The 13,137-nt window shown below is 43.2% G+C and overlaps 1 protein-coding gene across 1 annotated transcript in view; it reads left to right on the top strand.

The window, feature by feature from the left end:
• ephb6 (eph receptor B6) overlaps positions 1-11,608 on the top strand; it is a 34,536-nt gene extending 22,928 nt beyond the window's left edge. The window contains exons 6-19 of the mRNA XM_076281052.1: positions 53-208; positions 561-832; positions 1,238-1,319; positions 4,090-4,214; positions 4,522-4,684; positions 4,856-4,970; positions 5,062-5,117; positions 5,546-5,662; positions 5,862-6,109; positions 6,364-6,582; positions 8,201-8,350; positions 9,448-9,632; positions 9,796-9,951; positions 10,193-11,608. Of these exons, the coding sequence (XP_076137167.1) occupies positions 53-208; positions 561-832; positions 1,238-1,319; positions 4,090-4,214; positions 4,522-4,684; positions 4,856-4,970; positions 5,062-5,117; positions 5,546-5,662; positions 5,862-6,109; positions 6,364-6,582; positions 8,201-8,350; positions 9,448-9,632; positions 9,796-9,951; positions 10,193-10,298 (2,150 nt within the window). The 3' untranslated portion in view covers positions 10,299-11,608. The remainder of the gene's footprint in view (positions 1-52; positions 209-560; positions 833-1,237; positions 1,320-4,089; positions 4,215-4,521; positions 4,685-4,855; positions 4,971-5,061; positions 5,118-5,545; positions 5,663-5,861; positions 6,110-6,363; positions 6,583-8,200; positions 8,351-9,447; positions 9,633-9,795; positions 9,952-10,192) is intronic.
• Positions 11,609-13,137: the final 1,529 nt, after the last annotated feature.

Here is a 13,137-nt window from a genome sequence, read left to right as displayed (position 1 = left end):
TCTCTCTACCTTTCTCTCTCTCTCTCTCTCTTTCTGTCCCAATCTCCCTCAGCCTGTCCTGTGGGGTTTTTCAAGGCCACAGCGGGTTCGGCGTCGTGCACTATGTGTCCAGCCAACAGCAGGACCAGCACGGAGGCCTCTATGGTCTGTGAGTGCCGCAGTGGCTTCTACCGAGCGCCCTCTGACATCAACACCACCGCTTGCACAGGTAAGCACAGCAGACAGGGGATTACACACCATCCATTCCCACCGGGATGATATTCTGGGATGATAGTTTGTTGTGGGATTATGTACTGTATTATAGAATGTTTTCGTTCCGACTGCTGATATGTTTGGGAGCTGATGGTTTTAAGAAGCAAAGCGCTCATGTGATATGTTACAGTGTATTCTACAGGCACCATCCACTGCAATGTACTCTTAATCCCTCCCTGACACTCTAAGTAGCTCTCCCTGAAATGTATTATGCCACGCCAGGGAGAGCACAAGATATAGCCACCATACAGTATGTATATTGACTTCTCTCTGAGTTTGCTGTCCTGTCCTGTCCATTTCTCCCTCAGCTCCCCCGTCTGCCCCTGTGTCTCTGTCCTGGGAGTACGAGAGCTCGGAGGGTGGTGTGTCGCTGCGCTGGCGCCCCCCGCAGGACATGGGTGGCCGGGGCGAGGTGTGGTACGGGGTGGTGTGCCGAATCTGCCCCTCCGCCTCGCAGTCGCCTCCCTCCATGTGCTCCTGGTGTGGCGAGACCGTCACCTACACCCCCTCTCAGACTGGACTCCGCCAGACCAAGGTCACCCTCAACAACCTGCTCACCAGAGTCACCTACCTCATACAGGTACAACAACTACATTTCCCAGGAGCAATCAGGGTATGTTTGGACCAGTTGTATGTACATCACGGGCAGCCAGACAGACAGGCCTGATTACAATTCCCTCTGTCCCCTACCATCCGTCACAAATTGATTTAGTCTCACTACACCGACAACCCACAAAGAATATATTTAGGAAGACAGTGTGTAAGATTGGTGTGACCTTTAACAGAGGATGCTTATTCTGGTCTGTACAGAGTTTCATGTTTAAGTCTCTGGTCTGTCAGTCAACTGAGAGCACTTATATCAATAATTAAATCCACACAGCTTTGTTGTGCAAGCATCATTTCTGTCTTTCCCTGCACTTCCATAAATTCACACGCAATTCCTGAACTTAACCATCATTTATTGTTACGTCTTGCTGACTTGCAGGTTCAAGCTTTCAACGATGTGTCATCCTTAAGCCCTTTCCCGCCCCAGTTCTCCAGCATCAATTTCACCACCAGCCAGTCAGGTGAGAGTCTCCGGCTGACACGCTAACGGTGGCGTGGGCCTCTGGCCCTGCCCTTCACTCTCCTCTACACTCCTCTCCTCTCCTCTCCTCTCCTCTCCCCCATCTGTCTGCTGCTCCGCCTGGCCTGTCCACATGCATTTGACTAGTTTAGCTCTGCAGCACTTTTTGTCTGTATCTGTCAAGTACCATCAGTCCTTCAGTTTTCATCTATCTCTCTCTCTCTCTCTCTCTCTCTCACACACACACACACACTCTCTCTCTCTCTCTCTCTGTGGTGGTCTTTCTCTACCTCTTCTCCCTTTCTTTCTTGCTTTCTCTCCCTCTCTCTCTCCGCACCCTCCTTGTCCACTCCCTAGACTCAGGTGGCTTTGGGTCACCATAATCTGTCAACTCACATAACGGTCAAGGAAGCAGGGAATGACAGCGACGGAGGGAGGGGGGAGAAACTTGGCTCAGTACAACTAGATTGTTTTCACTAACTGCAGAAAAGGCCAAAGTGCAGACTTAATGTTAATTTTTAAAGTAGGAGAGGTAAGCCACTAAAAGAGATGGGTCCCTGTCTCTTCGCACAAAAATCCTCTGGTGGATATAATCCTTGCTGACGTGTAATGTGTCCAACATCAGTTGATTGTCATACATGCAACGTCTGGTTTTTTTTTTGTGAGGATGTGTGCGGTTTACAGTTTGTCTTGATTGCTTTGACCTGTTTAAAGAAACTGGGATCCACTTGGTTTTCATGAACACCTTATTTGCACTGAAGTCATCTCTTGCAAATGTGTTCACACATTTTCATTGGGTTCACACATTCTTCACACCCTTTTGTAAAACAGTTAACACAGATGTCATTCAAAGACCCCAAACTCTATTGGTTCCTTGTGTAAGTCTGAATCTCTGATACACCTGTGTGAAACTCCTTTGCACAATTCTTCAATCAGCAATCATTCATTATCCATAAGAGATGCCTTGTCTGTTTTGTGTTGCTATTAGTATAGATCTAATGCACATTTAGACAAAGTACTGTATTGTCTATTTGGTGAAGAAAACAGTACAAAAAGGTGTTTACTGTAGGTCTATTTCAATGAAAAATGACAAGTTGTAGCTACATGTCAAAGTCATCTTGGGAGGAATGAATATAATTATTTTTTATGTACCGTATTTTCCGGACTATAAGTCGCTCTGGAGTATAAGTCGCACCAGTCAAAAAATGTGTCATGAAGAGGAAAAAAACATATATATAAATATATATAAATATATATATGTTGCACCTGAGTCGCAGGACCAGCCAAACTATGGAAAAAAGTGTGACTTATAGTCCGGAAAATACGGTACTTTTCACAGATTTTTTCTTATAACAGAAAAATGAGAACGAAATGGAACAGACATAACAAAATGGCTCATTTTGATAACTATATTTTGCATTTTGTTGTCCAGTGTGTAATGGTTAATTAAAATCACACAGTGATTAGACGACAGGATGTGTTGTTTGAAGGCAAAATGTTTTAAGTGTTTTGAGAGAGTAACAGCCTTTTGCAAGCAACATGTGTCATTTTTGCCAGAGTGCTTTAGTTCAGACATGGGTGTTAACTGTTTTGAAAATGTGATGTCAGAGTTGACACAAGCATCAAAGCGATCGAGAAAAACTGTAAACCACTGCACTTAGACATTGCTCCACTTCCAACCATATCTGCCTTTACGTTTAAACCATGTTTTTACTCAAGAAAGATAAGACAATGGGCAATTCCGCGGAAATTTGACTTTTTGTCACATCCATAACGCCAGTGAATGGTAATTCATTTTTTGTGCATTTTGTCTCATTTACATTCCTCAGCCAAAAATAGCAAATGCTTAAATTTCATGTAATCATTGGCGTTATGGATGTTACAAAAAATGTCATTTTCAATGGAATTGCCCCAATACAGATCCATTGCCTTTACATCCTTAGCATTTACATTTATACTTTATTACTTTACTTACTCATCAGACAATTTTACCTGAAGATCTCACAAGCAAAAAATTGCTTTTGCAATATAACAATTAGCAGACGAAAAATGGTAAAATAATGGAAGACTGAAACAATCATGATTCACAATCACAATTACAAAGTCATTTGTAATCCAAGTCATTTGCTGATATCCTGATGAGCTCGCTGATGATGATGATGATGATGATCTCGTAATGGCCCTTATGGCACATCAGTAAGTGTTGCGCTGTGTCACTCCCAAGTGGTTAATTACTAAGGCTACATGTAGCTATGTTGCTGGGTGAATCTCTCTCTCTCTCTCTGTTATTCTCGCCCTCTCTGGTTTTATTGTCTGCATATTCATCGGTTAAAATGTCAGACGGTTAAATGCCGGTGCAAATATATGAATTCACAATGAGCATTGTGGGCTACTTAGCTGTAGCTTTGCTGATTTGCAGAACAGTGCATGCTGATTTCAAATACTGGTCTCTCTAGAGACATTATTCTGTTTCCTCGGTTTAAAGGCAATGCAATGTTTTGCTTCATTTGGTATCCATGATTACATGTTACGTAAGGGTACACATTCAGAGATCAATGATTTTGATTATTTGGTATCCATGATTACATGTTATGTGTGTAATTCAGAGATCAAGAATTTTGATTATTTGGTATCCATGATTACATGTTATGTGAGGCTACACATTCAGAGAGTACCGTTTCACTTTAAATCCATCGGTCCCCCATCTGCTGACCTCTTTGGCGATCGAAATCTCATCTCTCTCTCTCTCTCTGTCCCCTCGGTTTCCCCAGTCCCCTCCACCGTCCCCATGCTGCACCAGTTGAGCCGGGCTGCAGACTCCATCACTCTGTCCTGGCCTCAGCCGGACCGACCCAACGGGGACATCCTGGAGTACCAGCTCCGATATTACGACAGGGTAAAGAGCCACACAACAAGCACTGCCCACCCATAATTCTCTGAATCTTTTCCAATAAATCCGAAAGTGCTTTGGGGAGACCAAGATGATTTTCATTGCTATTCTTAAAGAGCATTACTATTCCATCCCTGATTCACATAAGCCCTGCCGGGTGTCTGTATTTGAGACACAGCACCATCATTCCCGAGTGTCACATTGAAATTCTAGAATTGAAGTCCAGCATTGTTGGCTACTCTGACCCCTCTGACCACTCTTTTGTCTCTCTCTCTCTCTCTCTCGCTCTCTCTCTCTCTCTGTCACACAGCAGAGCTCAGACGAGGACTCTGCTGTGAGTGTGTTTAGTGAAACCAACACAGTGACGGTGGCCTCCCTGAACCCCGGCTCCATCTATGCCTTCCAGATACGGGCCAGGAATGAGCGAGGCTATGGGCCGTACAGCCACACCATCTACTTCAGTACTCTGGCCATGGGTACGAGCAGCAAGGCTCCTCAGCATCACTGCCGCAACACATGCATTAACACACACAAAATCTGCTTGCCAAATATTGGATTAAGCCTACTGGTACAGAAATGAATGATGAAGGATACCAATTTAAATCAAACCCGTTATTTCTGTCTGTGTCCTCCTATGCAATATCCAGAGGAGCGTTCAAAGCAAATCCAAAATCGGCTCCCCCTACTGGTGGGATCGGTGATGGGTGGAGCAGCATTCCTCCTGGTGGTTATTGCGATTATCATCGTGTTTGTATTCAAGAGGTAACAATGCTGTAACTCATGTAATAATCAACAATAAGTCAAATAGTATGTGCTACATAATATGTTATAATATATCACCTCCATATTTCAGTAAAAGGAGAGAGAGTCCATATAGCGACAGACTACAGCGATACATCAGCAACAGGGGTGAGTGTTTGGAGTGCATATAAAAGCATTCCTACAAATTACTTACTATCATTTCTGCGCATGGACTATTTATCCAGTCCCATTGCATTACCCTCTGAGGAAGTTATTCACATTGTTTTGTGGATGCAGCAGTAAGCCTTTAATCTGGAGCACAGAGCCCATTCCGGGGTATATCTATAATGCATGGTTCCTCAGGGCACAGTTGCATTGAGGAACAGGAAATGTAAAAGCATGTGCATCAGCTCCTGGCCTGTCCCCTGGCCCCTCTTTAGGTCACATCACACAGCTGCAGCCCTGCCACTGCTGAGCCCAGACTCTCCCGCTCCCTGCAGACCCCACGCTGATGTGCTGCTTTCACTCCCCTATGAGATATATGAACTCTACTCATCCATACATATATATATATATATATTATGTGCACTTTTCAGGGGGAGTGAAGTATTATGTGGACCCGTCAACCTATGAGGACCCCAGTGAGGCGGTCAAAGAGTTTGCCAGAGAGATAGACCCAGCTCACCTCAAGATCGAGGAAGTTATTGGTGCGGGTAAGAGTTAAGTACAATTCAAATATTATGGCCCAAGACTGTGCCAGGATGTTCAGTGTGTATTTGTCTGAGACCCAAACTGTACAAATATCCAAACAAACGGGGGTCTCTTAAACAGTTGCGTTTAGCCTGCTTGGTGGCCTCTAAGAGCAGCTGTATAAACACACGTGGGTCTCTGCTCCCCTCTCCTCCCCCCCAGCCCAGTTTGGAGAAGTGTCCCGGGGGAGGTACCGTCCGCTGGGCCGGAGGGAGGTCCTGGTGGCCGTGAAGACGCTCCGCTGGGGGGTGACTGACCGGGAGAGGGCCATGTTCCTGAGCGAGGCGGGGGTGCTGGGACAGTTTGACCATCCCAACGTGCTGAAGCTGGAGGGGGTGGTGACGCGCTCCCCTCCGGAGAGAATCATCACCGAGTTCATGGAGAATGGTCCACTGGACGCTTTCCTCAGGGTGAGGGCAGAGGACAGCACCTTTATTTATGACCTCAGCAGTGCAGTGGATTTACTTTAGCTGACCTTAGCAGTGGATTTACTTAAGCTTCCATTACAGCGCACATGTTGGGTTTCAATCATGCTGTTTAGTTCCTTAACATAAGTTTAATTCCACCCACTTCCTACCTGCACTTACCTGTCCTTCTCCTGTCACTCATCCTCAAACACCCTCTCTCTCTCTCCTTTACTCTCTTTCCCTCTCTGTTCTCACAGGAGAATGAAGATCAGTTCAGTGTGCTTCAGCTGGTGGGCATGTTGAGAGGAGTGGGTGCAGGGATGCGTTACCTGTCGGAGAGAAACTTTGTGCACCGGGACCTCGCAGCACGCAACGTGCTGGTCAACTCCAACTTGGTGTGCAAGGTGTCGGACTTTGGTTTGTCTCGCCTGATGAGGGGCCTGGACCACAACATGCCCACGTACACCGCGTCATTGGTGAGTCCTGGGACACTGTGTACATGCAGTCCTGGGACACTGGTACATGCTGTTGGGTCTGCTCTTGGTTCTGCTCTGGGTTTTGGTTTGGTTTATTCATTATGGTTTATACATTGGTTGTGTTTTTTTCCGCTCCACTTCAGAAATGCCTTCATTTAGGGCATACATGGGCAACATACGGCCCGCAGGCCACATCCGGCCCGTGGGCTTTCCCTGACCGGCCCGCGTAAGGTCCGTGAAAGAACAATAGTCAAGAGCCTAGCATAGAGATAATGCATGCAAATCAATATCGTTGTTTTTATTTTGAAAGCGACTGCTATTTGTACGCCCATACATTTGTGCGTGGATGCATACGACGTAAACACCCTCACTGATGTGCTGGTGAATAGAATTTATGCTTCTGCGTCGACACAATGCAGTTGCCTTTACGTCGGCGTAAACCTTTCAAAGTTTTGTGTCTCTTATGTCTGCGTCGCTCACCACCGCAAAGGTTGTTAGAACGAACTCCTACTGCTGCTCGTTGGCGATACGAAGTGTTCATTTCAAAACGTTACTGGCAGATAGACAGTTTACAATCGGATAACCCCATAATTGTAACCATGTCTGAGTTTATTTGCAAAGCTTATGTTAGCGAACTAGTATGATGCTACTACCCACAGGTTGCAGAAGCAGCCGGCTCAACACACAGAGCGAGTTACCAATCACAGTTATGTGCATAAAGTTAAAGCAAAAACATAGCCTACATTTTAAAAATAGTTTTCTTTGTGCATGTTAATTAACTAATGACAGCCTACTATTGTCTGCTCCACATTTTCGTATAATTCTGCATAGAGTTAATTTGATGATTTAATGATGAAATATTGCTGAGTGTTGATGAAATGGTGGCACAGGCCTATCGGTTGTACTGATGTCAATGTCAAAATGTCAATGTCAAAAAATCATTTTCGAGGATTAAATACTGGACATAGATTAAATATTGATGTTTTTCCTTTGTCTCCCTCACATTTTCATCTGTTCTACGACTAGTAAACAAAACCATATGATTTACTTGATGTTATACAAGAACAGAATAGAATTGAACAGAATTGAGTTCAGACTTGAGTTCGGTATTTTGGGTCCGGCCCTCCTCAACAGTCCCAGTTTGTCATGTGGCCCCTTGGGGAAATTAGTTGCCCACCCCTGATTTAGGGACATAGTACACATTTATCTTAAATATAAAAATAAATATTTCATATTTATATGTATAATTTTAATGCATTCAGTAGTAAGTATATTGGATTTATCTTTTTTTGCTTTTTATGCCTTATTTTTTAATCAGATAGGATAGTGGAGATTGACAGGAAGAGAGTGGGAGAGAGAGTCGGGGTGGGATCTGGAAAGGACCACGGGGGGGGGGAATCGAACCCAGGTCGCCGGCGTACTGTGCAGGTGCCCCAGCCAGTCGCGCCACGGCTGGGGCCAGTATATTGGATTTATAACCATTTAAATATGGAATACATCTATAGAAGAGTCACAATTAGATGAGCGTGACTCAATTTATCTTTACCAGTGAACAAGACTTATCTTTGCCATTAGCTATTACAAATGTTATCATTAATATTTCTTTTCCTCGTTAAAGGGGAGCAAGATTCCAGTGAGGTGGACCGCTCCGGAGGCATTCCAGCATCGGAAGTTCAGCTCGGCTAGTGATGTCTGGAGCTTTGGCGTCCTGATGTGGGAGGTGATGTCCTACGGGGAGCGGCCGTACTGGGACATGAGCAACCAAGAGGTGAGGGTCATTAGTGAGAGAGGCATTAAAGATGACCATCTGTGAGAGTGACCAAAAGCCTGGGATCTCAGAGTACTTTCCATCAGAATAACAGCATCCTCTGAGAATACTGGTGCAAGTTCCAACTCCCTCCAAATATGGAAATACAAGTTTACATGAATCCTATGGCCATACACAGAATATTAGGGTTAAGGACACTTCACACATAGGTACTTTTTACAATCTAAAGAGAGTTTGTTGTATGTTGAAGTATTCCAAGAAGTGGACCAGTTTAACTTGTTATGAAACATTTCTGGTGAAAGCAAAGAAGTGATAGACTTTGTTGGGAAAACCCACTTAGCCGTGATTACACAGCAGTATACTCTACAGAAAGAATGAGACTTTGTGCGTCAAAACTTATCAACGAAGCAATGATTAAACTAGGAGATTCCTGTCCTTTGTTAAACTGGTGAACACGCCAACATTTCCCGCAGTTCGCAATGAGAAACTTTTTCAGACAAAAAGATTACAAAGATTCGAAAGATGTTTTTGTTTCATAAAGAATAAAGCTTGTGGTTTTACAAAAGAAACAGCTCACAGAACAGGACAGAGCCAGACTTCACAGAACAAGACAGAACCGGACTTCACAGTAGTTAACATTCAGCAAGGAAACTGAGGAAGTAAAAATCAAAAAAGAAAGATATTGAATACTATGCTGTATCAACGCTAAATAAAGCAGACATATTCTTCTTGATGCCATCTCTGTTTTGAGTTTGAAGACATTTCAGTTCACTTCATTTGAATAATCCCTGCACCAAGTGACCTTTGAACTTCAACACGCTGAAAGCTTCAAACACATTATAATGAGAAATTTAGAGATGAAAGGGAATCGGTAATGGATGGTTGAGTATTCTGAATGATGCAACCCTGGAGTCATCCTAATGAAATTTTGAAATCAAGCATCCATTTCCTGTTCACCATGCTCTCATTAAGGATCTGTTTGGTTTGAACCAGTTTTCATTACCAGTTTTTTAGTCCTCTTTGCTGTACATTCTCATCCCTTCAGCTGCTTTATTGTTATTGAACACCTCTCACCTCCTCACCTGTCCTTTTCCCAGGTGATGAAGGCAGTGGTGGATCAGTACCGCCTTCCTGCCCCCCACAACTGCCCCCCGGCCCTGCATGCCCTCATGCTGCAGTGTTGGCAGGCAGAAAGACAGGACCGGCCAGGCTTCGACTCGCTCCTCTCCTCCCTGGACAGACTCATCCGGCACCCAGCCTCCCTCAAGGCTGAGCACAGCCGGTGAGAGCACAGCCATCCCCTCTCATTCATAAACAATAGCGAACACAATCTGAGCTCTACGGTTCCTTTCACAGAGACAACATTTACTATTCATGTAGTAGATAGTTTAATCCACTTTTCATTCCTCTAAATGAATATAGAATATCTTTGTTTTTCTCTGAAGTCCCACTCAGCCCCTGCTGAGTCCCACACCCACAGACCTGTCGTCAGTAGCGACGGTTGGAGACTGGTTATCCGCCCTCAGGATGGAACGATACAAAGATGAGTTTGAGAGAGCACAACTTACAAGTCTGGAGAGAGTCAGCAGACTAACCATGGAGTATGTTCTATATCAAAATCATTCTCTTTTAAATAATAAAGTGGTATTGTCTTTTTATAATAAAAAATGTATATACAGTACCTTTTAACGTATATGGACTATAGATTACTCAATAGCAACACTCCGGTGAGAGGCTTATAAGGTCATGGAATCTCTTCTCCATTCCACTCTCCCTCTCTGTCTCCTCTGTTCCATGTTATGCCTTCTCATGCATGGGTGTCTCTGCCATTGTGTCTTTCAGGGATGTGCAGGGTCTGGGAGTGAACCTTCTGGGTCACCAGAGAAAGATCGTCAAGGCCGCTCAGCAGCTAAGGACTCACCTCACACAGGGTCAGGTTGAGGTGTGAGGCAGAACTACTTCCTTTTGGAAGCATTATTGCATTATGGGAATTGCAGTCCTTGAAGTCCAAACCTGTCCTGGAGCAGGAAGGTGCACAGAAGGAGGGAGAGGGCAGTCTGAGAAGATTAAAAAAATGTCATAGGGATATTGTTTTTTTTTTAAACCGTTCACCCATCTTCCTCTCCCTTCCTGAGTTGACTCCTCTTACCTCTGTCACACACACACACACACACCCTGCTACTGACTTACACTACCTCTCCCTTTCACACACACACACACACACACCCTGCTACTGACTTACACTACCTCTCCCTTTCACGTGTTTGATATCACTCATTCTCATGGAATGAACATTAAAAGTGATCATGGTGTTGTTCTCATTGTTTTTGAAGACAAGGGATTTTGCGTCACAAATCATTGCAGAGACAATCAAAGACTGCCCATTAATGCTACTATTATTGTGGATATTATTTTTAAAATATTGCTTTCCTTTGGACAAAAAAAAATTGTCTCATGTTGTAAAAAGGTATTTATATGGCGACACAAAGACACAGCTTAATTGTCAAATGAGCACCCAGTGAATTACCACCAGCATGTTTGTACATTTAACTGTGAGGAACTGATGGTTGAGAACTTTGCAGACAAGATGCTGGAGTTTGAATCAGTTCTATTCAAAATATCCACTTTAAAGGTGATGTATGTAATGTATTACCCTCTGCTGTCATACAATTTATCATTTCAATGAAAATAGTGGGAATACTGGTTAAAATAACAGTAATAAAGACACAAGTTGCTTAGAATGCACAGGGATACTGAGAGACACTAACCCTAATGTGCCTTTGGAATCATGGTTAGTGTTGGTTAAGATTACATACGGCACCTTTAAAATTCCATAGGCCAGAACTCCACTGCCTGTTGTGTCCTGCGCTGGACTAGAGATCAAGTTGCGTAGATACAGGACAGTATAAGTATTGTTAAGAGGTCCCTGAGAAATGAGTTGTCGATGACTTGATGTGCACTGAGCTTAGTCCACAGTCCTTCAGCACTGCAGGACAGGTATACAGAACACATCCTCTGTGTGTATGTGGCACCTCTCACCGCCTAGTGTTCAATATGTAGCACAGACTCAGAGTCATTTAAGCATTGTGGAAATGAAACAAATCTACAGGACATTTGATGTGATTTCATTGCCAACTTAAGTAAGAAAGGGGAAGTATTGCTCTTTGTGTATATAATACGTGTTTGTGTGTGTGTGTGTGTGAATGAATGAATGAACAAATGTAAAAGGTGTATCAAGTGTGAAAAATCACTTGAAATTGTGTGCTTATCTGTCTGAGTGTTCATCACTGTCCACTATTGTGAAAATTTGTAAAATAAAACATGATTTTATTTAACATATGGCTCTGTTCCAGCTACGCAATCCATCACTGTGTGTGCCAGAGCCTTCCCTGCTAGTTAAATGCTCAGTGTATTCACTCAGTCAGTAAGCCTCTTCTATTTCTCTACACTGAACATCCCCCTCTGACTTCTGCACAATTCTGATGCAGTCACTTTCTTCAGTGGTGTGGATCTAAACCCAATTTCCTCTATTCCCATAAAAAAGCCATGGGTCAGCACTCTGCCGGAGAATAATCTGTCTCGGTGATCAGCTGTCGTCAGCAGTGCAACAGCAGTTTTATAGAACACAGATGTAATCTGTCATGAGGGCACACCAGCCTGGCACATGGAAGACATCAGGGCATCAGTGTGGGTTTCTCCATCCAGGCTACAGACTTCTCCAACCACACAGGTTATATAATCCTGTGGTTTAACCATTTTTTGAGTATCATATCGTGTCATTTGATAACCTTGTGGTTTATACATGACAAACCCCATGTTGATTCAAATCTGTCAATTCACGATTGTAATTATGGAGGCCATTTTGTGCTGAGTGTTCCACATGTAGGTCAGACCAGCTACCAGCGTGGCATCGCCCAAATTTGGAAATGAGATGCATGTGTTGGAGGATTCTTAAGATAATATTCCCCCTGGCATCAAAGACACTGTCGAGAGGAGGCTTGTAAAGTAGATGAAGGGATGGTGCAGATATATTTACACATTCTCTCCCTCTATCTCTGTCTCTCTCTCTCTCTCTCTCCCTCTTACTCATCTCACTCATTCAAATAAACATCTATTCTAGACTAGAATATAGAACAATATTGAGATGTATTTTCTCATGTATCCCACTATAAGTAAGACAAAACAATAGTTTTGCAACTGCAACTTCAAAATAAACCTTGTGTTTACACTGTTTTTATCTCAGTATGGCAAGAAAGCCATAGCAGAAGAAAAAAAACCGACAACAGAAGCTCTGACCTACCCACAGAACAAGCAACCCTGCTGCAGACCAACCCCATGCTGTTATATGGACTCATGAATCACCCAATACATATGTCATAACAGTTGTAATAAACATCATGTTTAATTGATGCATTTCATGAAGAATACATTGAATGATACATTGAAGGATAAACTGATCTTTATCACATCTGTGTTCCCAGGATAAATTGATCCTTCAATTTATAGGATAAATTGATCCTTCAAAGAATATATCGACATATTGTATGTAGGCCTAATTAAACAAAAAAATCTCCTTATAATGTGTTTGAGCAATGGGCATACACTATTGTAGTGGTAGAATGTTGAGGATATCAAAAAAAGTAAAACAATGTTTTATATAAACACATTTATGTTCTCATATGTTACTGTATAGGCTATATATATATCAACACTAAGAGGTCACAGTCACATATTTTTCTCTGTGATTTACCTAATTCTTTTCATTAGTACTTTGGGATCTTTAAAAA

Source organism: Alosa pseudoharengus, unplaced genomic scaffold, assembly GCF_046254945.1.
Source record: "Alosa pseudoharengus isolate Yale_2024_CS ecotype anadromous, Long Island Sound unplaced genomic scaffold, YU_APseudo_1.1 YU_APseudo_1.1_scf_12, whole genome shotgun sequence".
In the NCBI taxonomy this organism is placed as follows: Eukaryota; Metazoa; Chordata; class Actinopteri; order Clupeiformes; family Clupeidae; genus Alosa; species Alosa pseudoharengus.
The sequence above is the reverse complement of the archived record's forward strand: the minus strand, read 5'-3'. Positions and strand labels throughout refer to the sequence as shown.